Source organism: Ambystoma mexicanum, chromosome 4p (genome assembly GCF_040938575.1).
Source record: "Ambystoma mexicanum isolate Mex_15411 chromosome 4p, UKY_AmexF1_1, whole genome shotgun sequence".
Taxonomy (NCBI): domain Eukaryota; kingdom Metazoa; phylum Chordata; class Amphibia; order Caudata; family Ambystomatidae; genus Ambystoma; species Ambystoma mexicanum.
The window spans coordinates 772,406,505-772,432,173 of record NC_090927.1 but is presented as its reverse complement, the minus strand read 5'-3'; the positions used below and the strand labels follow the sequence as shown (position 1 = coordinate 772,432,173).

Sequence of the window (25,669 nt, the reverse complement as noted above, 5' to 3'; positions counted from 1 at the left end):
CCATATCACCTGATGAGGTTTCTAGACAAGTCTACTCTATGAAAGTCTCATCCAAACAAGTGCCCCCCTGCTCATACAGAACTATCAAGGACAACATTGTCTCCCTTGCTCCAGCCTTGACTGATTTCTTCAATCACTCATTTGCCACTGGAACTTTCCAGTCTCTCCTCAAGCACTCCCTTGTTCACCCTCTCCTCAAAAATCCCTCTGCCGACCCTTCCTGTCTGGCTAACTACCACCCTATATCCATTACCCCCTTCCTGGGAAAATTCTTGGAGAAGCTGGCCATCTTCCAGCTTACCCGCCATACCAAATCTGTTGGGTGTCTCCACGACCAGCAGTCTGACTTCAGAGCTTTCAGAGGTATGGAAACCGCACTCCTGAACACCTGTGAAGACTTGCTCTCTAATCTCCACTCCAAAGCTCCTTCCGTTCTCATACTTCTTGAACTCTCCTCTGCTGTTGATACAGTCAATCATGCCACCCATTTAAATCGGCTCAGTGATACCCTTGGCATCTAGGTCCTGGCTCTGAACTGGCTGATGTCATTCATCTCTGAATAGCCTTAACAGGTTCAACAGGGCCCTTTTCTCTCCTCCATCTCACTCTCCACCTATGGTGTCCCCTTAGCCCATTTGATCTCTGCCTTCTCTCCTAACTTTCAGTTTCATGCAGATGACAAATAACTCTCCCTCAAGCTTCCCTCCTCAGCCTCCTCCACTTCCTCTCTCATACCTCACTGTCTGTCTGCTATTGAGGCACGGTGCACTGTTAGCGATCTCTGCCTTAATGCGAGTAAGACCACGATCCTTCTCATTGGGACTCCAGCTCCCGCCTTTCCCCCTACACTCTGGCCACCCTCGATGGGCCTCCTCCTCTCCCCCTGCTGTGAGGCAAAAAACCTAGATGTCATCTTCGACTCCTCTCTCTTCTCTCCTCACATCACGAACTTGCCAAGAAGGCTCACTTTCAGCCTCACCTCCTCAGAGGCATTGATTCGTCCTTACCTCACCTTCCCCCAAAAACTCAATGTCTCCAGAGCTCTGGTCCTCACCAGGCTGGACAACTGTAACAGCCTCTTCCTCAACCTACTTAACCTCTCCCTTCACCCACTTCGACTAATCCAGAATAGGACTGCAAGATTTTTCCTTGGTCTCAGGCCTAGGGACCGCATCTCTCCAACCCTAAAATCTCTCCACTGGCTCCCGATTGCTGCGAGGATCAAGTTCAAAACCCTCTGCATCATCCACAAGGCTTTCTGGGGCCTGGGACACCGCTACATACAACTCTCTCTTCCTAAATACCTCCCTGCTAGAGCCCTTTGGTCTTCTAGCTCCAACTTTCTGCAGATCATTCGCTTCTCCAAGCAGAAAGTAGGGGGTAGATCCCTCTTCTTCGCAGGTGCCTCCCTATAGAATGGCCTCCCTGCCACTCTCAGACTTGAGCCGGATCACTTTAAGTTTCTGAAAGCTTCTCAAGACCCTCCTTTTCTCTTCCTCCTTCCCTCTCCACCTCCCCTGCTAACTTTTCCACCCTCTGCCTTTTGACTGGCTGCCTGGTTACTTCAGATTCATATAGGGCACCAGGCACCCCCAAACAGCATACCCCTGCACTTGATCTCCTCTGACCCCCCCATCCCCCTCGCCCCCCCAACTGCACTTGCCCTTCTGGGCTTCCTCCCCCTGCACTAGCCTGGCTGGGCCTGCACCCCCTTAGCCCGTCCAGCCCATTCCTCGCACTTGGACCTTTCTGCCCCTGCACTCTTTTCTCCCTGGGCTCTTTTCACCTGGCCTCCCCGTGCACTCGCTTAACCCTCTGGCAATCCCACCCCTCCCCTCTCCCCTGCACTTTTTTTTGTATTAACATTTTTATTAAACATTTAAAGGTTATCATTTACATAATATCATGTTAACAGTATGTATCACATAAAGAACTCTTCCACACATTGCGGTAAATAAATACAATAGCACTCCAATTATTTAGTCAAAACCCTATTCTTGTGCTGTCAAACAATTTAAATATATCAAGTCATGGCTTACATATCCAAGAATCTTTCCCGAATGTGTTCCTTTTTTATTCCTATACATGATCACCCTCTCTAACTTTGACATTTGCTTTACATCTATCTTCCATGCAGAAACTGAAGGCATTTGTTCACTCTTCCAGTTTCGTAGTATGATTTTTTTACCTGAAAGCGAAGGTCTGAAGAACCAAAACCTTTGCGGAAAAGACAAATCCGCTATCAATTCCTCCTCCCCCAGTATAATACTTGCAAAATCATATTCTACATCAACCATTAACATTGTGTTAATTGTCATGGTAACACCGTCCCAGAATTACTTCAGATTGCCAAATTCCCACATGTACTGAAATGGCGCCACTCTGTGTTTGCATCTCCAACATGCGCCTTTATAAAAATTGTATATTGGCGCATTATAAAAACCCAATAAATAAATAAAATAAATATATATAACACTTTCAATATGTGTACGTACAGTAAATTACAGCATTGGAATGCTGTAGAAGGTCAGACAGATTCCCACTGTGGGAGACATTGCATTTAAATAGTGGTATTGAATTGGCAATGCTCTATGGTGTGACACACAGCAACAGGGCTTACATCAGCTTCATTTGTTGGTGCTTATGGTCAAAACCATGACCGTACATAGAACAAGAGGGAGACATTTTTAAAACATGTTTATTTATCCGATTTTAAAACAGAAAAAGTCAACCATATTTAAAAACGACTTCACAATTATCCATAAAAACAAAGTATTGGTGCATAATTGTTTATCTCTAATACTAGAGAAACAGAATGTAAAACTGTATCTGGGCATATAAACAAAGCCCCCTCAAAATTCCCCCTCGGCCACTAAAGTAAGACCTATCAAATCAACAACACTGTAACCCACTAGAAAAAAGCAGAAAATGTATTTAGTACCACACCTTAAATCCGTTTTCTATTTCAAATGTGCTTTGGTTGTCTGGCAACCTTTTCACACTAGCATATACAAAAACACAGTTATACTTATAGTGACAAACTCGTTAAAAATTCTCATAAAAAATGCATTTCATGGCATTAACAACTTAAAAGGTACATAATTTAAAATCAGAGTTATATTCCATCTTCGTTTGGTGTCGTAACTTTCTTACATACTTCTTCCCAAACGTGCATTGCCGCTGTTGACAACACTGAGGTATCAGCACCAAACAAATTACTCCAAAATGGATCAGAAGCAGGATTTTGCTACTTATCATAAGCCCCAACAAGCGTTATGATAAATTCGTTTTCAAGTGTCTGTGCTATGACCAATTATCTATTGCAAGTCCAATATCATTCTCCTACCAAGCACAACCTTTCCCCTCCTGATAGTACTCTAGAAAGGGAAAACATTCAAAGTCATTATATATTGGGGCATCATTGACCAGGGCTGTTACATTCTACATGACATAAAACTCCCAAGCCTTCATAAACAATTCCTTCTATGATGGGCCTACGGATGTTCCCACACTGTGACCAGGCAACCCATCTCAGACAGTAGTAGGTTGTGGACCATGTGTAGGATTCCTCTGGGGAGCCGAAAGAGAAGAATGTGCTGTGGATCCCACCACCTAAATATCACCTTCCATATCCCTGATCAAGTCCAAGACCGCCTTCCATGGTGTTTCGGATGTGCCACAGCTTCACCAGATGTGCCAGAAAGACCCCCTCCTCCAGGCTGACCAGGACAAAGCTCTGATGTTAGAGTATATATTCGACAAGGCAAGTGGTGTATACTGCCATATGTGCAGCAATTTGATACCATGTAATTTATATTGATGTGACAAAGATGTTGTGAAGGCCTTATTACACAGCAGTCACCCGACATGCATTATGAAACTCTCTGAAACATGTGTATGAGCGCGATAGAAATAAAATATCAATATCAATATGACAACCATTATAGCTTGAAAAATCAAAGTTTGTAGAGACCCTATATCAGGACTCTGAACTCCATATATTCATCCAGCGCCATCCAAAGTAAGCTCACTATGGACATCCTCTACCCTTTTAGCTGCTGAACGAAACTATTTTAAAGATAATGGAAAACTGACACATGGGTCACCGCCACCCCCCCAAATTCTAACTGTACTTTCCTCCACAAATGAACTACCATTTCCATGCCAACCTCACACCACACCTGAAATCTCTGGGGATCCACAATGTCGTCCCTGATCAGTGAGGCCCATATAAAGGAAGGTAGTTCTGTTTCCTCCACAAATCCCATAATGTGGACAACACTCGTTGACAATGCACTCTTCCTGTAAGTCTATATGTCGGCACATGCAGACATTCTTCCACCATAATCTGGGTTCGGAACCTCATTCCCGAGCGTAATCCATTGCTTCTCACCTCTATTCCATAGATGGTCCACCAAGACTCTAAATTGCGTGCCCCTGTAATACTGCTCAAAGTTAGGAAATCCCGGCCCTCCCTCCAACCTTAGGCAAAACAAGTGTATGGTAGGCAATTCTGGCTATATTCCCAGTCCAAAGGAACCTTAGCAAGTGCCTACTCAGGTCTGAAAAGAAGGTATTTGTTACCCTGACCAGCAGCCTCTGAAACAAAAACAGCACTCTGAGCAGAACATTCATCTTGAAGGTGGGCAGCCAAAATCAAAGTAATTTTGACCCCTGCTCAAGATCCTTCTAAAGAGTTGCACAAAGTGGTAAGAATTTTTCTTCCTAAAGATCAACAAGAGATTTTGTCACCTAAACCTCCAGATACCGTATGATCTCTGTCTGAAGTATGAAAGGAAATGTTGTAGGTCTCCCATCTCCTCTCCCTCGCTTTGCCAAAGAGGCATAGAAACCGACTTGTGATAGTTCACTTTGAACCTGGATAAAACCTACTACACTCCAGAGCTCCCAACAAGTTTGGAATGGATATCGTCGCATCAGTTGTATATACTGACACATCCTCCATGAAGAGTCCCACGTTATATTCAATGTTTCCAACTATAAAACCCTTAACAGTCCTGTATCCCCTAATGGCAACCACAAGCAGCTCTATCACCAGGGCACAGAGCACAGGGATAGTATTCACCCCTGCCGCATTTCCCTCCCCAGTTAGAACGTATCCAATCTAATCCAGAGGGTTTTGACTAAAAATGCTGTAATTCATTACTTCTAGTTTGGCCCAAAGCCAGTTTGATTCAATACCTCACCCAAGAATTGCCAACTGACCCAATCTAACAGTTTTCCAGCTTCTAAAGCTACATAGACCAGGTGAATTCAGTGTTCAACCAGAGCAGCCTGGATATTCAGTCTTATGAATACTATGCAGCTCTTGAGCACCACCAATTAACCCCACTTCGCCACTGTGAATATGTGAAGTCAGGAAGGAATCAAGACATGTGGCAAACGCTCTTATAAGAATTTTGACATTCATGTTGTGTAATTCAGTCTTTTATGTCCTTCTTTGGTTATTACTGACAATATTGCTTTGAGAAATGTTGCTGGAATCACTGCTCCCTCTATACGTGACAAAGATGTTGTGAGGGCCTTATTACACAGCAGTCACCCAACAAGCATTATGACAACCATCATAGATTGCAAAAATCAAAGCTTTGTATAGACTCTATATCAGGACTCTCAAACCCATATATTCATCCAGCCCCATCCAAAGTAAGCTCACTATGAACAGCCTCTATCCTTTTAGCTGCTGAAAGAACCTCTTTTAAAGTTAATGGAAAACTGACACATGGGCACAAAGCCAGTGTGATTCAATACCTCCAACAATAAAAGCCAACTGACCCAATCTAATGCTTTTCCAGCTTCTAAAGCTACAAAGAACAGGTGAACTGAGTGTTCAACACGTGCAGCCTTGAGATTCAGTGTCAGTCTTATGAATACTATACAGTTCCTGAGGACCACAAATAAACCCCACTTCGCCATTGTGAATAAGTGAAGTCGGGAGGGAATCGAGACATGTGGCCAACACTCTTATAAGAATCTTGATACTCATGTTGTGTAATGCAATCTTTTATGTCCTTCCCTTCTTGGGGTATTACTGACAATATTGCTTTGAGTAATGTTAGTGGAATCCCTGCACCCTCAAGGTTGCTGTTAAAAACCATGGTCAAAACAGGGCAATACTTCAGAAAACAGCTTCAAAAAGGATACCTTAGTCTTTCCAAGGTGGCCGCGCACCTGTAAACACTGCAGCCCGAGCTCCCGATCCACGAATGAATTAAAGCACTAAAAGCAGCAGAATAAACCCTCCCCAGGAGCTATCAAACACAGCATTCAGCGCTGGGACAAGGAGAGACTCCAGGGGCTACATCAAGCAGAGCCTGAAGATATAAATTCCGCGGAACGTTGGGAGTACGGAGCAGCGAGACACCCAACGGCCCAACCATACCAAGGACGGGAGGGCAGACATATCCGATGATCCACCGTACCGCTCCATCCCGCTCAACACCAGGGGCGGAACTACAATCGGCGTCCCACCAGCAGCAAGCCACCCCCGAAGGTAGACAAGGCACAACGTGAAACCCGCCACCTTCCACCAAGGCAAACGGTCTCCGGGCCAGCCCCATACGCAAGATGGCCTGCTCCCACTGTCACCGAATGCCAAGAAAGGTCACCAACCGGCCACACAGCAAGGTCACAGCTGTGCACGATCCCAGGAGCACGGTCCCCTCCTGTTGCACTGTGCAGCGGGCTCGACGGTCCGGGGGCAGAGGGTTCAATCCGCTGGAGGGCCGGCCACAATACAGAAACAGGCAGGGGGGACCGGGACATCCGGGCAAACCCGAAAGGGGAGAGTGCCATTGGCGCGGGTCTCCCCCGCACAATCCAGCCCGCGCAGGACAGAGAGGCGCAACCCTAAATCCGGTTAGGAAGCCCGGGAGGTACGGGCACACCAGACCTCGCTCTCCCCTTCCTGTGACCTTCCCCCAGACCAGCAAGCCACAGCAGGGCCCCCCGCAACACAGCAAAGCGAACCCAAACTGAACCCACACGGCAGGTGCAAATAACTCTGTCCGGGCCACGGAGCCCATCTGCCACCCCGGCGAGGGGAATCCCCACGCACCAGCACTAAAGGCACACCACAATAAATCATCCCAAAGGGAAGGGTGACTCCCAGATGCACAGCCAGCACGCAAGGCAGCACACAAGGCTGGCCAAGCTCACTGCAGCGAGTGGGGTCCTGAGGGGGGACTGCACATAGCTCCTAAAACAAGAATCCCTGGTACAAGCACTAAGGAACCCCCACCTAGGGGGCATCGGAGGACGCAAAGGGCCGGGGGCCCCTACATATCAGCAGCCGGAGAAGCAGACCACACAGCCTGGCTTCGAACCTGGAACAAAGCAGGGGCAGACTGAACCAACCACAGGCCGTAACTTCCCCAACCACGACTTGCAATGTCGAGAAATAGGAACAAAGACACTCTGTCAACACTCATGAGAAAGACACAGGAAGGAGCCCTGGAAAAGATCTGGGCTAAAGAAACTGACCAAGCCGGAGGTCACATCACAAGCGACAGGGCAACGGAACCAGATACAGCCCCTTTGCAGGAAGACCAAGAAAGACTGGTAGCACACGCCTCACTTAAACAGTTCCTAGGAGAGATAGTAGACAAAATCAATGCAGCGGGCCAGAAACAAATGGACACTCTGAGAGAAGACTTGGCCGAGGGAATACAGGAAATAAGAAGAGACATTAACAAAATAGAGGAGAGGGTGGACACCAACGAGCGCGCCATTCAGGAATTGACACAAGATGCAAGGAAAGCAGACACCCTCCTGGAAACCCTTGTGGTGGCCACCCACAACCTCGAATTGCAGGCAGAAGACCTGGAGAATAGATCCAGGAGATCCAACATACGGGTCAAATGCCCGTCAAAGGAGACACATGATCAGGACCTAACCCAGGTACTTAAGAGCATCTTCGGTGACCTGTTAGACTCTGAGTCAGGCGTGGAGATCAAATTCGACAGGATTCACAGGGTGGGCCCACGCAGGCAGGAACCAGGGGCGAGACCGAGAGACGTCTTGGTGGCCTTTCACAGTTACGCGCTCAAAGAACAAATCCTAGCCAAAGCCATAAAAGCAAACCAGATCGCCTTCAATGGCGCAGAAATATTCTTGTACCAAGATCTCTGGTGGCTCTCTCCCCCCACCCCAAATGGATGGGGGGCATCTCATGTACACCTTCCTAGGGGCAGGGATCTTCCCCAGGGAGGGCTACATGAGGTGCCCGCCCATCCACTTGGGGTGGGGGGAGAGGGCCACCCCCCTTTTCAGTCCCTTTATTCACTGGTGGTTTTGGGTCACCCCACCCCCACCCAAAACACCCTTATTTTATTTTGTTTGCCCATCTGCCCGCAGGGCAGGGCAAAACGTACTGGCCCATGCTTGGGGGGCCTGCACCAAGATCTCTGGTGGCCCACTTCCCCCCACTCCAAATGGATGGGGGGCATCTCATGTACCCCTTCCTAGGGGCAGAAATCTGCCCCCAGGGAGGGCTACATGAGGTGCCCCCCCATCCACTTGGGGTGGGGAGAGAGGGCCACCCCCTGTTTCAGTCCATATATTCACTGGAGGTTTAGTGTCCCCCACACCTCCACCCAAAACACCCTTATATTTTATTTTCCTAGGGGTAGATGGGCACATTACTGTGCCCATCCACGCCCAGGGCAGGGCAAAACGTACTGCCCCATGCTTGGGGGAGGTGGGGGCCTGTACCAAGATCTCTGGTGGCCCTCTCCCCCGCACCCCAAATGGATGGGGGGCATCTCATGCACCCCTTCCTAGCGGCAGAAATCTGCCCCAGGGAGGGCTACACGAGGTGCCGCCCCTTCAGCTTGGGGTAGCGGGGAGGCGGCCACCCCTTCCATTATATATAATGACTGGTGGTCTTGTGTCCCCTGACCCCCACCCAAAACATAATTTATTTTTTTTCCTTTGTTTTTTCTGCGCCTTTCCTACTGTGCTCATCCACCCCCGGGGGGGGGGAGGAACATGCTGCCCCATGCTTTGGGGGCTAGGGGAGAGAGGACTGCTTACGTAGTAAGCAGCCCCCTCGCCCCACTTCACAAACAGATCCCTGGTGGTCTAGTGGCATTGTTGGGCGCGGATCGAGCGATCCATGCCCGATCCGCGCCCAGCAATGCTTCAAATAAGGTGTTGGTGGAAAGGGGAGAATCTCCCCTTTCAAACAACACCTCCCTCGATCTGAACGGCACAATAATGACGCAGATCGAGGGAGAGGAAGGTGGACACTCACCCTCTCTTTTCACCACCGTAGCCGAAAATGGCTGCCGCAGTGAAAATGACTTCCAGTTTCACGTCTGCACGCATTACGCGTGCTCCAACCCTCGGGCTGTGAGGAGGAACCTCCTGCTCACATAGCCCGGGGGTTGGATTTCACTTTTGGCCGATCGCACAAAGTAAAGGGCCAAAAAGTACAAGGTATCTCGTCCTTGGCACTGCAATGGTAATGTCAAGGACGAGATGCCTCGTCCTTGGCACTTAAGAGGTTAATTGTTATCATGGACTGAATGAAGGACTGTTAGGCAGAAACCTGTGCAGTTCCCTTAGGGACCACTGCAAAAGATTTAAGACTACAGGTGTTGGCAGTAAACCCACTTGGTAGCAGTCTGTACCACCCAGATTTACCTGGTAGCTGTGGCTGAGCAGTCAGACTTCCCTCAAGAAGAGTTAGGCAGTATGCAAAGTATACACAATAGGCACTCGGATACAACAATACAAGCAAACACTGACCAGAGCTTTGGTATCAAAGTATATAATTATTTATTTAAAAACACACAGTTTGAAACACTCCAGCACTCTTATTGTAAAATATTCTAAACACAGTTACTATTGTAATATACACACCCCTTTTTTTCCTATCAGATAAATCACAGTAAGACACCACTTATTTTCATACAGAGGTGAGCGCTTAACTAGATTGCACTCCAATAAGTTTGTGAGAAAGGGAGGGAAAAAGACAGAATATGGAAAGGTACACCACTCTAAGATTCAGGAACACTGTTACCAAGGCAGAAGAGCAAAAAGTCACTGGTGAGCCAAAGTCCAAAGGCTGGGCCCACTCTTAGAGAGAGCAGAGCACAAATGCGCCCAAGATCACACAGTTACACTATGCTTAGAAAGTCTTGCAGAGGGTTCAAAAAGGGTTTATAGAGGCTTTAAGAAAGTTTAGCCAGGGTGTCCCAGACTAACCCAGGTTCGAAAGCCGGGGGCTAAATCTACCCCGTACAGTCGGTAGCAAGGGAAGCCAGGCGGGACACGGTACCTTAAGTGGGAAGGATCCTCCAGCGGTGGCAGTTGTTCCTGGTAGTGGGTGCAAGTTGCGTTGTCGTCCAGGGGAAGAGAAGATCTCGACTTGGAGGAAAGATGAAGGTCATTGCACTACCAGGGAAGAAACCAGCCACAGAGTCTCCCGTTTAAAGGTGGTACCTTTGTTTCGCGGTCGTGGTAAAACGTGGTATCCCGGTTGCCGGGGTGCTTGGCACAGGCAAGGCGGCCACGAGGTACGTCGGGAAGGCGAAAAGACGGTGAAACTGGTTATCCCCACCAATCAAAGGAAGAAGACTCTCCGACGGGAGATCTCCTCTGTCGTTGGGAAAAGTGGTGAGGGAGTCCAGCAGGGCTCCACCGGTGGTGGTGTCGTGGCAGGTCGGCTCAGCTTCTCCCTCGTCGGATTCTAAGGTCCTGTGGCGACTTCTGAAGTTCCAGTCCCCAAAGCCCTGGTTTTATGCAGCAAACCCCCATTCACTCAGCCTAGCTGTCACTCAAACATGCTAAGTGGTGAGCCGGCCGGCTCACCACTTGGGCCAGTCAGGATGGAGTGCGACTTGAGTTGCCTAGGCAACTCAGTCCAGGGTGCCTAAATTTCCCTCCACCTCTCCTAAGTACCCCAGACAGAGTGGCACCACTTTGGAGGGCTTCTGTGGAGAAGCCCGCTAAAAAGTGGAACAAAGGGCTCGACTTGGGTTGGAGTCACAGAAGAGAACACAAACGCCATTTTAGAATCAAGTTTTGGCAAAAAATACCAACCCGGAGAATTAATATTAATTAAATAAACCGGCGGTATGTTCGAGGCTACCGTAAATAATTAAATAAAGATAGTAGCCTAAAACAATGGGAAATCCCATAGGAAAATGTTTGCGGTTGAATATAAAAAGTAGTATCCACTGCCACTAGCCAAAACTCGATCAGGGGGGACGGAGACGTGCCCCCTCGACTAATAGACCCCGGGGCAATTGAATTGCCCCAGCCAGTACGTCCACAATATGATGGTTTGTACTGGTTCTGTTCAGAATTTGAGACTAGTAAAGTCAATGGTGACTTTACATGCCCTGGGAGACAGTAGTCTGTCCCAGGGTATGGAGTCTATACTGGGGGGTCACTATGACACCCCTGTGTCACTGCACTGAGGGTGCTGTGTAACACACATCACAAAAACACATGAAGCCCTATGGAGTAAAAGACCCCATAGCCCATTAAACACATCTAGATTCAAAGAAACACACTCAAATCATGCCCAAGAGTGAGGGTAAAAGAGTCTCACTCTTGGCAGGAGAAAAAAAATAAACCCCAAAAATCCAGCAAAGCTGCTGGGGGACTCATTAGGTTAGGAAATTCAGCCTAAACAGAGAATTCTCCCTAACAAGGACTGCTTTTCCAAATTGTCCTTCTTGACTGGAAGATGATTTCGGACAGTAATGTTTCACAAAAGTGTGAACAGACGACCAAGTGGCCACTGCACACGTCTTTTACTGGAAGACCTCTCTGAAGAGCAGCAGAGGATGCCATGCCCCTTGTGGAATGTGCTCTCAAGCCTCCGGCCGTGTCTTTGCCCGCTAACCTGTAACATTCCCCAATAGCCAGGATGATCCATCTGGATAGGGTCTGTTTTGTCACAGCTAAACCCAATTTAGGGCCTCTATAGCAAATGAATAATTGGTCATTTTGACAAATTTTAGCCATTCTTGATTATATAAAATCTGAGAGCCCTTTTGGGGTCCAGCCTATGTAATCTTTCCTCCTGCTTTCCAGGATAAGGAGGTGGGTAGAAAGTTGGCAAAATGATCTTTTGCGACAAGTGGAAGTCAGAGACTACCTTTGCTAGAAAAGAAGGTTTTGCCCTGAGAACAACCTTGTCTTTAAAGAAAACAGTATGTGGAGGTTTACAGGAAAGTGCCTGCAACTTGCTTACCCTGCTGACTGACGTTATTGCTATTAGTAAAACAGTTTTCAAAGTTAACAGTCTTAATGGACATGAATGTATTGGCTCAAAAGGGATGCGTGTTAGAAATGTTAACAAAAGGTTAAAATCCTATATAGGGACTTGAAAAGGAACTGGTGGGAATACGTTAGGAAGGCCCTTTAGGAATTGAACAATCAGCAGGATTTTAAAATATGAATCCTCCTCTGAAGAGCGCTTGAAAATAGACAGTGCCACCAGGTAACCTTTAATTGTTCCAATCTGGAGCCCCAGATTTGCCAGATGTAATAAAAAAGAAAGCACCATAGGTGTATCACAAAGAAAATGGTCCACATTCATATCTTTGCACCAACTGCTGAACTTGTTCCAACAGCAGCGGTACAAAGATTTTGTTGCTGGCTTTCTTGCCGAAAGCAAGATCTCCATTACGCCATCCAGGGGGTCCCAATCCTTGAATCTCAACCTCTCAGAAACCACGCGTGAAGGTTCAGTGTCTTGACCTCTGGATGGAGAACCCGACCCTCCACTCGCAAGAGAAGGTTCTCTCTTTGTGGAAGACGCATTGGTGGGCAAATGGATATGTCCAGGAGGTCTGGGTACCACATCCTTCTGGCCCAATCCAGAGCCATTAGGATCATGGCTTTTCCAAACTTTCTCAACCTCCTGATCACGTGAGGAATGACAGGGACTGGAGGAAACGCATACAGCAGTGGAAACTCCCTGTACTCTACGAACACGTCCCCTAGAGCTCCTCTTGAGGGAGATACCCTGGATTTTTGCATTTCCGGTTGACACCGGTTACAAACAGATCCACTTGCGAGGTTCCCCAAAGGGTGAAGATCTCCTGAAGGACTTCCTGAGCTAGTTCCCATTCGTGGGAGACTGTGCTCTGCCTGCTCAGAACGTCTGCCACGTGTTCTCCTCTCCAGCTAGGTGAACTGCCGACAGGGAGATTCTCTCTCGAATTGCCCAGAACCAGAGCTGCATTGCCTCTCTGTATAGTGGTAGTGACCCTACGCCTATTCTCTTGTTGAGGTAGTACATGGCCACTGTGTTGTCCGTCATTATCACGACATTCTTTCCCCGTACAGAGGGCAAGAAAGGCCTTCAGCGCTAGTCTGATGGCCCTCAGCTCTAAAAGTTTGATGTGTAGTTTGGACTCTGATGGAGACCAACGACTGCTGATTGTCAGATTGTTGGCGTGGGCTCCCCACTCCATGAGTGAGATGTCCGTCACTACTGTTATCTCCGGCCATGGCTGCCAAAAAGATTCTCCCTTCAGAATTTTGTCCTTGCAAGCCCACCACAGAAGATCCTGTGCGACTCTGCTCAGAACTTGAAGGTGGTCTGACATCCTGCCTGAGAATTGGGACCATTGAGTCCTGAGAGCCGACTGGAGGGATCTCATTTGCAGGTGAGCTTCTGGCACCAGAACAAATGCAGGATGCCATGAGGCAGAGCAACCTCAAAAAATCAAAGGCTGCAAGATGCTGGGCACTCTGCAATTTGGTGACCATCTGCAGAATGTGTTGAGCCCACACCTCGGGTGGCGAGGCTTTTCGTGAGGAAGCATCCGGGACTGCTCCAATAAATTGGAGCCTTTGAGATGGGATCTTGTGGGACTTCTTGTAATTGAGGGAGAAGCCCAGTCTGCGGAGAGAGTGGCAGGTTATGCTGAGATGTTCCCGGGCTTGTTCGGGTGAACGTGCCCTGATCAGCCAATTGTCCAGGTAAGGATAGACGTGAATCCCCCATCTCCTGAGACTCGCTGCCACAACCGCCATTAGCTTTGTGAAAAGCCTCGGGCGGAGGTCAGCCCGAATGGCAGAACTCAAAACTGATAATGAAAACTGCCAACCGAGAACCTCAGGTACCTTCTGTGCTTGTGATGGATAGGCACATGAAAGTAATCATCCTGAACGTCCAATGACACCATCCAATCTTGGAGTTGGAGGGCCTGAAGGATCTGAGAAAGGGTAACCATCTTGAACATGTCTTTCCTGAGGAACTTGTTCAAGTTTCTTAAATCCAAGATGGGTCTCAATCCTCTGCCCTTTTTGGGAATTATAAAATACGGAGAGTACCAACCCTTGTTCCTATCCGCTACAGGTACTGGTTTTATAGCACCTTTCTCTAGCAGGGTCAACATTTCCTGCACAAGGAGCGGATCTGAAATTTTGAAAGAGCTGTTCCCCGGTGGATGATCCTGAGGCCTTTTTAGAAAAGGAAGCCAGTAACCTTGGGCTACCATTTCCAGTACCCAAACATCTGAAGTAATGCACCGCCATTCTTTCATATGCTGAGTAAGTCTGCCTCCCACAGGGGTCTTGTGGGTTAAGGCCTTTGAGTGGTTTTGAGGCAGCTGAAGCGGCGGCTGAGGGTAAAACTGCTGCTGCTTGGGCAGATGTAGCAACCCTCCATCGTCCAGCCCGAGGGAATCTTCTTTGACCTCGATGACTGGCTTGTCCTCTTCCTCTTCAAACTGAGGAGTAGAATCAAAAAGACTTACCCCTCCGAGATAATGAACTGGGGTAGGAGTGTTGAGGCTGTCTAATGGCAGCACTAAAAGATTTAGCCGCCGTTTTCGAGGTCTGCAGCTTTTCCAAACTTTCATCAGCCTTGCTGCTAAACAGCCTCGAGCCGTCAAAGGGCATATTGAGGAGTCTAGATTGCACATCCGGTGCAAGTCTGGACTTTCTCAACCATGCAAATCTGCGCAAAACAGTGCTCGTTGCCATGGACCTGCTAATGCGATCAGCAGTATCCAGACCTGACTGGAGGCATTCACACATTGTCTCCTTACCATCCTTGATGACAGCCAGAAAACTTTCTCTTTCTTCTCCTTCTGGGATGTGGTCATCCGCCATAGCTACGCAGTCTCACAGGGTAAACGTAGACCTTGACAAGGCGCTAGCTGATTTTAAAGCCATACTTACAGCAGTAAATATGTTTCTCGCCCAGGCATCCACCCTCTTATCATCCCTAATGGGAGGGATATAAGGATATGCTGATTGCTTGGTAAATCTAGCAGCTTGAACACCAAACTCTCGGGAGTTGGGTGCTTAGTTAAATACTCTGGGTCAATGCTGGATGGCCTATATTTTTTGTGCACCATTTTTATTTATTTACTGCAGTCGCAGTGTCTGGTATTTCCCAATTAGAGGAGACCCTTTTTTGTAGGGCAATATGAAAGGCCAAAATTGGATCTCTCTGGCGACCCTGATCCAAAATATCTGTTAGGTCATGCTGCTTGAAAGAATGTGCTGGCCTGCTCCAACTTAAAGATGCAACCACCTTGCCCATTAGCTGCCTGTATGAGGAGTCAGCGTGATCAGTAGGATCTGGTTTACCAAATTCCAGTTCTGGAGAGGTATCTATACCACTGGCTGATTGTAGGTTATCATACACGTCTTTTAATCTAGACCTTTCAGAAATTAACTCCTCTGGCACATTTGGGGTGCCAAATTGTAAACCAAATGGTGGTGTATTGTCGCTGAATAACAAACACGCCACCACTGTTAATTCCGGACCGCCCGATCCCGACTCCTGCAGGCGGGAGGTGATGTTCCCGCCAGGTCTGACCTGGCGGGTTTAACACCGCCCACCTGCAGGCGGACGTGGAAACACCAGCACCATCACGAGATGGTGCCGGTGTTTCCACTTCCCCATTCCCATTGAGTCCTGTAGTCCTGTAGGACACAATGGGAATGGGGATTTACCGAATTCCGCCTCTGGAATTCCCGGGACACCAGGGTCGTAATGCCCTGGTATTTCCGGGAGTCACGGAGGCGGAATGGTAATAAGAGTCCAGCGGTAACCAGGTGGTTTTACCGCCTCGGTTACCGCCGGACTCGTAATGAGGCCCATTGATAGTTATCGATGAATGCAATGAGATATCTCTGGACACCTCCATAATTACGCAAAGATCGGACGAACAACTGCACAACATTTCTCTTACATAACATATTCATCGGTATCAAATGATGAAACATGGTTATCTGCAGAAAGGCAGAAGAGTGCAAAGAAAACTGACAGACAACTGCCTGTCGGAAGACCTCCTATTACGAGACCTAAGTTCCAGAATCCATTGAGCTCTACGCATGCCTATAGAATAGCATTGTTTCAATTGACACTAACTACAGAAGTGCCGGTGATGCTAAACAGATCCAACACTCTACGCTTATTCAAAGCCATAACTCAACTTAAAACAATTGGATCAGACGATATTGAAGTAATCATCTTTCCAGACAAGAATTATATGGTAGAAGCCCATATAGATTTCTACACAGAAAAGACTATGCAGCGGGTTTTGGCGACAAACCATCAATTTGAAAAACTTGGATTTAAAACAGAAGAAATTTTTGTAACCAGAAGGATGGTGGGAAAAAAATCTAAGAACATTGCACTACTTGATCAAAATATAAACAACAAAAAAAAGAACGAAACAAATGGAAGTAAAAATTTGAGAGATTCCACACATACACCGAAACAAAAACATGAAGCTAAAAAAGACAACCAAAACCAAGTGTCTAGGAAAACATATCTATAACAACCAAAGAACAAGGAAGCGGACACAAATAAAATCTCCCTAACATCATGGAATACAAGGGGTCACAAACATCTTCTGGAAAACCCATCTACAATTCTTGCAGAATCAGAAATAATCTGTCTACAAGAAACTTGGTTGACTGAAGAGGTTCTTTGTGACGGATACATAACTTGGCTGAATCCCGCAATATCTTCAAATAAAGGCAGACCGGCATCAGGAACGTTAATCCTAACGAAAAACAACGCTAAGTGGTCAATAATAGCAAGAAAGAACATCAATCCTTGGGTCAATATAATACTATTCGCATGCCAGCCTACAATCCAGCAAATAATGACAACAGTGCGACACAGTGTTTAGATAATTGTTTTATTTCAATCTTTAACATTTACTGGAACCCTACTGCGATTACCGACAACAAATTAATTGACGCTATTTGTGAGGAAATTGATTCCATCGCGCTTTCTAACAGCGGTAATGAATTTATCATAGTAGGCGATTTTAACTTCCATCTATTCAATAAAGAAGGCCACAAACACACTCCGCAAGAAATGTCGCTCGTGCATGTAATAGGTTGAAGGAAATGAGAATTCGTAATATCACTCTAACTGACCAACCAACGAATGCGAAAGGATTACCATTCCCGACCTGGACAGGTGAAACTTCCACCTCAATCATCGACTATATATTTGCCTCTGAAACCTTGCAGAAACTAATAATTGCAACCAATAATATATCAAATTGTGCTAGTGAGCACCACCAAATTTCAATTTCCTGGCTTGATCAAAAAATTATAGTGGAGCAAATAAATTTACCAGAACTTGAAGTATTGAATGGGCTGAATAAGCTAAGAATCCGAAGCCATCAAGTATCTGAACTGCTTTCCACTTTTCAAGAGGCCCCACTGAAAGACCAGGTAAAGTTGGATTATGGATGGATTATGGAAAAATACAAACACACTCAAGTTAAATCTACGACCAAAGCTAATTCTTCTCATGGCCATCGATATAATCTAGAAATTAAGAAAAAGAAACAAGACCACCTAAAGAGACTACGGCAGTTGAAAAAAAAGAAAGAACCTGATTTTGAAACCCAATAAAAAAAGAAAAACAAAAATATTCCAATTTCCTAAAGGCAAACAAGGCGATGATGAAACAAACTGACGCTGAAGAGATTTTGAGGGCCTTACAAAAAACAAACAGGAGAAACTTGTGGACAATGATGAATGACAGTTCAAAACAACAAACTTTGATACAAGAAGTGGAGTCTCACATATGGGTCAAGCATTTCTTAGAAGTATATAATATCAAATCGTCGCATTTGCCGGAAATGAAAGAAAATGATAACTGTACTTGGAACTTCAATTGGGAAGTAGACGACAAACAAAATCAAAGCCCTAAATCCATCCAAAGCGCCAGGCCCTGATGGGCTGTCAAAAATGCAATCCTTAAAGCAACCCCAGAAGAATGGGCAAAATTCCTTGTTCAGCTGCTACATCTTATAGAAAAAAGAAAGGAGATCCCTTATACCTGGACAGTTGCTATTCTAATTCCAATCTACAAGGCAGGTGACCGAAGGAATCCGGGTAACTACAGACCAATAGCTCTATTAGATCTGCTGAGAAAACTTTTTGCAAGCCATCTACAAAAACAACTTAATAACTGGGCAGCAAATAACGAAAGGCAAGCGAAAAGACAAACCGGTTTTGTTACCAAGATTGGAACCAATGTAAACCTATTGCTACTGAATTTGGTAAAAACAGAAGCAATCATAAGAAAACACAAGTCTATGCTCTTTTCATAGACCTGAAAATGGCGTTTGACTCCGTAAACAGGCATAAGCTCTGGGCAAAACTAACATCATGGGGTTGCCCTTCTTGCATTCTAAATCCAATACTACTCAAATACATCTGTCCGAGTTCGCCTAACAAATGATGGTAAGGTCAGAGAATCCATTCCGACTTGGAATGAGTGGAAACAAGGATGCCCTCTAGCCGCTTGTTTAAATAACTTGTACACCAACGATTTTGAGGAACTAATACAAAATCCAAAAGCAAATCCACCGAAGATTAACAGTGAATCAATCCAAACACTAATCTATGCGGACGACATCATCATACTCGATAAAACTACAAAAGTCTTACAAGAAACCCTGGACAGAGCACAAGGGTACATGCGCGAAAACGACCTGCAAATTAACACATGCAAAACAACTTTTTATGCAGAACCGGAAAATCCAACAGCCCATAAAAATTCTGCTAGAAAACAAAGTAATAACCACAACAAAGACAATAAAATACTTAGGTGCATTGATTAAGTCCTCAAAAACGAAAAAGAATGGTGCAATCACATATGAGATGATATGTTGATCAAGAGACCTCAGCAGGCGAAACGAAAATTAAAAACCAATGATTGGATAAAAACTGTAGAGATCCAAACAACTTATAAATGCTATCTTAAATGTGATAATGAGGTAACAGCTCTTAATGAACTACCCCATTATCTAATTCAATTTCCAGACAAAATGATTTGTGATTTGTTTCTATGTTTTCGGCTGAATATATTACCAACCCGAGAGTATATAGCGATGATAGACAAAACAGACATCACATCTCCGGATTGTAGATTTTGTAAAGAAGACCAAACAATAGAAACTTTATTTCATCTGATCATGGTGTGTCCTGCATTGAAAGAAAAAAGAGAACTCTACAGAGATTTCTTCAAAATCTCAAAAAAAGTGATGACGACCGAAGAAAGATGGGCTAACTTACTTCAAGGAAACGACCAGTGGCTTATTATTAGAATGATTAAATTCTGGATCGAGATCACAAAAGAGACTTAATGGACTGAAACAAATGAAATGTAAAAATATGTGAAATTGAGAGAGTATCATAAATTAAATGTTTGTAAAATCAAACAAAACATTTTAATAAAAAATAAAAAAAAATGAGGCCCATTGTATTCATAGATTGAAGTTAAAGGCATACAAAAAGCTTTTTTCGGTAAGGGTTTGAAAACCATTTCCTGAGTAACTATTGGCTTCGACAACGACTTCGAAGTTAGAGTCGATTTTTTTCGGAGTCGACTTCGACACTGGTGTTGACGGCTCTGATGCCAATGGCGTTAGCAAGGCCGTCGGAGTTGTCGACTTGTTATGTTTTTTCAAAGGAACCCTCGATGGACTGGATTCCTGGCTTGTCGAAGCCCTCAACGACTTCTCGTTGGATCGAGATTTCTCTTGATGTAGTTCCGGCTTATGGCTCGAACACAAAGATTTAAAAGGTTTCATCTTCGACTTCCCTTTGCCGTCTTGATGCAGATCAACAGGGGCATGGACTTTCTGCTGGTCCTTTGAGGGGGTCGGGCTGCATTCTCGAAGGTCTTTAGCATTTCTTTACGAAATATATCCCATTTTGCTGGGGAGTCCGACTTACTTGGACATTTGATTACCTTGGCCGAGCAATCAATGGCGGTCGAAGGTGACCTGTGACGCCGTTTCTTAGCCTTCTTAGAAGACGAAAAATGGCGTGATCGACTTCTAGATCAAGATTTTTTAGCCCTTTTCCATTGAGGCGAAACTCTCGACTCTTAGGATTTCCTTTTGGAACTCTTCAAAGGAGACTTTGAAGGTAACCTCCCCACCGCCAATTTACCCTTCCGCTCCTTCACAGTCTTACAGTCGGAGGTACGGTGACCGATACCGAGACACCACAGGCATATGCGGTGGGGGTCGGTGATCGATAACTTCGATGCACAGTCTTGCCACTTCCGACGGAGAAGACATTTTCATTTCCAAAAATTTGTGATGAAGTTCAATGAAGAACCGAAGTGTGCCATATTTCTTCGAAGCATTAGCTCGGAAAAACTGAACTGAAGTCAACGGGCGATGTGTGCACTATTTATACTAATGAGGACGTCGACAGCCGGACACAGGCCCTCGAGGGAAATCGAGTCAACGAGACAGCACACAGCGCCCCCTGTCAAAAAATAATTCTGAAGCAGCTGAAGCTGGAAGGATAATTATCATACGATGAGGAATACGTGGAAGGACACAATCCATTTGAAATGTACATTTAAAAATGGGGGTAAACACTGCTTCTTCATATTGTTTTTCTATTACCAAAATAGCTTTAACATTTTTTTTGAGTTTGTAGTAACACCAGTATCCAGAGATGCATATGTGTTGGTGAGATGTATTTACCTTCAACATTTGACTCCAAGTTGGTTCCGTCAGCATTTATCGCAGGGGAAGGTTTGACCTCCAAATTTCGCCTTAGCCAGGTAGTCTGTTCCAACGAAGAACCAGCGATTCCGCCAATGCAGTCCACTATTTTATAAGTTACATCCTGAAGCAAGTAACAAAAACATACAAATGAGTGTTCCAAAGAAATATTAATTACATTTTGAAGGATGACATCTCTCAGTAACATTTGAAATAATTTAAGTCATTTAAGTGTTGCTGCAAGGCCATTTCTGCCGACATTACATCAGACAAGTGCATTTCTGTTTGCATGGGATTCCATGAAATGGAGGTGAAGTTCCAGGGATGGCTACTGATTGCCACTGTGGCGTGTGTGGCTCATTAGCCAATTGGCCTATTGTACTCAGACAGTTCAGATAGATTTTTTCATGCATTTTTAAACCCACCTTGACAATGATATGTTTGCTACAAATGCTTCAATCACAAGCACGTTTGAGTACACCAAACTGACTATCCCCATGAATTGGGGTGGACTGACCTATAGGGAACTCTGGAGATTCCCAGCTAGGCCTCTGCACACTTGGCATCTTTTGTGTGGCATTTCCAAATTTTCCCAAAGGAAAAGAGTGGGGGGCTTGCTGAAAATGTGTAATTTGGTGCCACTTTGAAAATTATTTTGAGGGCCTCTTTTGGTTCCCAGTCCACCTTAGCCAATGAAACACATGTGGTTGACATCATCCTTGAGAGCTAGCTGTCTTGGGTTGATTAAGCAATGTATTTAAAATAATGCTGCCCTCGGATTCCAAGATGGCTGCCGGGGTGTTGAGCCGCGTCTAAACCGCGCTCTCCCCGGGCCGCCAAAATTAGCACTTCAAAGGAGCGGAACGAGAACAATCAGCGAGCGGATTACCTCCCACTCACCCCTGAAGCCTCCGATCCGAAAACTGGTCCGAAACGGAGCAGGGGAAGCCGGGGAACCGACCGAGACGGCGACCGCCCACCCCCCATCGGGAAATCCCACCTGCCGAGCCAGCAGCAGCATCGGAGACGAGCCGGAGGCCTCGCTGCACACAGAAGCGAGGAGGAGGAGACGCTGCGGCAGGGGCGGGCTCCCTCCCCCTCCCCCAGGCGTGCCGCCGGGGCTCTCTCTCACCAGGGACAGAAACAGTAAGAGGCAATTGCCGAGGACCGTGGAGTGGGCGCATCATCCCCTCCCCCAATCCCGGGGGAGCCACCCGATACCGGTCACGCAAGCGGCATATGAGGAGGCATCCCCATCCAGCGGGGGAAGTGCGCACTCGGCGCTGAGGGAAGACGGGAGCCTCCCGCTTGGTGCCGACGTAGAGGAGGCCGGAGAAGGGAATGCTGGCGGGGAACATCCCCGAAGGCGAACGCAGCGGCTGAGGGAATAAGGTCCGGGAACTCCTCGGCGCCAGCCGGAGATTAATTGCCTCACAAAGAAAGGGGCGCTGAGCCGGTAACCCGCAGAAGGGCATAGAGGAACGAATCCACCCCATAGAAGACACCCGGTACCGGACACTCAGAGCGCAGGCCCGCTAACACTACGCGAGGCGGCATATGGGATACGGTGCCAAAGGAGTGTGGGGCAGCAGACACATACGCAGCCACCGGGGACAGCACGCACACAGCGCTGAAAGAAGGTGGAGGCCCACCCCAGAGGTGTGGGCAACTCGGAGGCAGCGAGAGGCATGAGAGGTGTGCGCCGGTTGGAGAGAATCACTGGAGGGGAGCGGGGCGCAGCGGCTGGGGGGAGGCAGACCTTGGGGCGCGAGGTCTCCCTCTGACCCTCTGAACCCCACAGCCTACAATCGGAGCAGTAATCGTCTCACAAGAAGGGGCGCAGAGTCGGTGGCCCGCGGAGGGGCCTGGAGGAACGAGCCCGTCGGCAGTAAGAAAGGCGCCAAAGCGGATAAGGCCTAGAGACGGGGGGGATACAACAACAGGGAGGAGAGAGACCCAACCAAAACTGCGAGACCTGCACGGAGTCCCTCGGCTATCTTCATGGGAACGAAGGGATTGACACTCATAGCGGTAAGAGCCTCTCCAAGCAGGCCTCATCAGACGCTAATTCCACTGGCGGGAGAGACCGGGAATCACCAGCAGCACAGCAGAGTGTGTGCCTCAGAGGGAATATATTACAGCTCACAGGGGCAACTCAGGAGCCCACGCCTACCCAGGCAAGCTAACGGAACATGTCAAGGGCAAAAAACAAGAACATTGCCTCCCAACAGACCCCACAGTTCGCAAGGCAAGAAGCTAACATATTACAATTGTGGTCAACGGACTCTGCGCCACAAGCTGAAGGGAAGCCGCAGGACAATCAACAAGGCGAAGGCATGTCGCAGACGAACACACACCACCCACCTTCAAGGGATGACATGCAAGCATGGTTCCAGGATCTGCAAGAAAAATTCATGTCGTCAGTTCAGGAACAATTTACGACGATGAAAAAAACATGAAACAGGCGGTTCAGGACCTCAGGGTGGATGTGGCGAAATTGGAGGAGAGAATAGATGTATTGGAGAGAATGGTCCAGGGAGTAGAAGAGGAAACGCAGCAGACAAGCGAAACTCAGGAACACCTGGTGAGACTTACCCATAATCTGGAGATACAATGCGAGGATTTGGAGAACCGCTCCAGGCGCTCTAACATCTGCATCAAAAATATGGCAGAATCAGTGCTGGACAAAGATCTAAAGACTGCGGTGACGGAGGTGTTTAGAGACATCCTAGATGCCTCGGATACAGATACAATCGGAGTGGACAGGGTCCACAGGGTAGGACCAAAAAGATCCGGCGCACCGGGGGAAAGACCACGAGACGTTTTGGTGGCACTATCCTCATACCCACAAAAAGAGCAGATACTGAGGAAGGCCAGAGAAATGGATCACATCAGGATGAACGGACAAGAAATTCTACTATACCAGGACTTGGCCCTGATCACATTGCAAAAAAGAAGAGTGATGGCCCCACTCGTCAAGGCTCTGGTGGCAAAAGAAATCCGGTACAAGTGGACCTTCCCATTTGGGCTGATCTTCACTTAGGAGGGGAAACAGCGAAGAGTAACCACCTGGGAAGAGGGCTTCAAAATAATGGGGATCCAGGACGAGGGGGAGGAAGCGGAACAAGCAAGGTCTAGCGGTGAGCAAAGGAGAAGACCTAAAGGATGGGAAACGATCAAACAAAAAAGGCCAAACACGGGAAGAGAAGGCCTTAGGAAAATGCTGTGATCGGAGACAGAGAAGTGGAATGCCGGGGACCCCCACGAGGCAGCCACTGAAGGCAACAGCAAGGGGGAAGGTGAGAATAAGGACTGCTACATGAGAGGCAGAGTCGGTGGCCCGGGAGGGGCCACCAGGCTTGAAATCCGGTAAGGACAATCGGTAATGTGGGGTTTAGGATCCCCCACAAAAATATCCCCCGTGAGGATGAAGGGCAGGGAGCATTGGGGGCAACGCCCTCGCTACACTAGGGACCCTTGCCCTGCTCGGGGGCATCTTGTTTGGTTTATGGTTAATTGGTGGCAAGAACCCCATTAGTGGAACTACTCTGGAAACAGAAACAGCACAGACACCCTAACATAGGGATAAGCGAAATAATGAAAACAACGATGGAGGCGTGGGACATGCAAACTCGTAGGGGCTTAATGACCACCACACTAGGCCCATTCACCCCCATTTGTAGAAACCCGCAGTTCCCACCAGGGATGGAGCAGGGGGCATACGATTGCTGGGAGGAGGAAGGAATAACGAAAATTGGGGAAATGTTCATCAACAATGAAATTAGATAATACGAATCCTGCCTCCCACTAGCAGTACGCTTCACTCGGCAGAAACACAGACACGAACAACTCAAATATTGGTTGAGATCGGGGGGGGCGCTGTTGAGCAGCCTACAAAATGGCTGCTTAGCTCTGGAGCTCCGTGCCTAGCCGCTGATTATCCGGCAACATCGGCGGTTCCTGCCATAATCCTTCAGTCTCATCTGGCCCCCTGCGTTGCTGACTGCCTGGGTTATCTGCACATCTAATCCCGAAGCGAATCGGACCCCCTAAGGCCCCCAACTGACTACTACGCTGTGCCTCGTTGTGGCCGACTCTGGGCCCATGGGGTGTCGCGGTGACCGCTGCAAGCCGGCCTCTGGAGCCCCCGCTTGATGCCCCGGAACTTGTGCTTCCAGACCCACCACTTGATCCGGAAACTCGCCCGCTTCACATCCGCAGCCTTCTCGACTGGACCCGGGCTGCCTGGGACTCCCGCCCCTCGCGTGTGGCGTGTGGCGGCTTCTCGCCCTGCCGGTGGGGCGCTCCGACCCTGCGCCGATTGAGGGGAGCGTGCCGGGTCGCTGCGGAGGCCTGCGCGGCCCTCCCTTGCTCTCTGGACCCGTGGCGTGGATCCCGCTTTGACTGCCTGCGGGTGCCCCAGGTGCGGGCGCTCCGACTCTGCTGGGCCGCTCGGTGCACGGCGGCGCTCCTGTGCTGAGTTCTTCCCGCTTGGAGCCGCGGCCTACAGGTGAGGAGCCCCCCCCCCCGGACTGCCTGATAACGACTTCGATCCCCGCGGGGCTGTAACCCATTGAGCTGCTCACGTCTACGAGGGCCTCCCGGTGGCTGTGCGGTTGGGCCCCCTGAGGTTGGGACCCCTCCATGATTCAACCAACTGGATG

At 47.6% G+C, this 25,669-nt stretch overlaps 1 protein-coding gene across 5 annotated transcripts in view; it reads right to left on the bottom strand.

Moving 5' to 3' along the window:
• DOP1A (DOP1 leucine zipper like protein A) overlaps positions 1-25,669 on the bottom strand; it is a 2,904,166-nt gene that overhangs the window by 750,716 nt on the left and 2,127,781 nt on the right. For all 5 annotated transcript variants that reach the window (XM_069606322.1, XM_069606321.1, XM_069606320.1 and 2 more), the window contains one exon: positions 20,985-21,129. In XM_069606322.1, the coding sequence (XP_069462423.1) occupies positions 20,985-21,129 (145 nt within the window). The remainder of the gene's footprint in view (positions 1-20,984; positions 21,130-25,669) is intronic.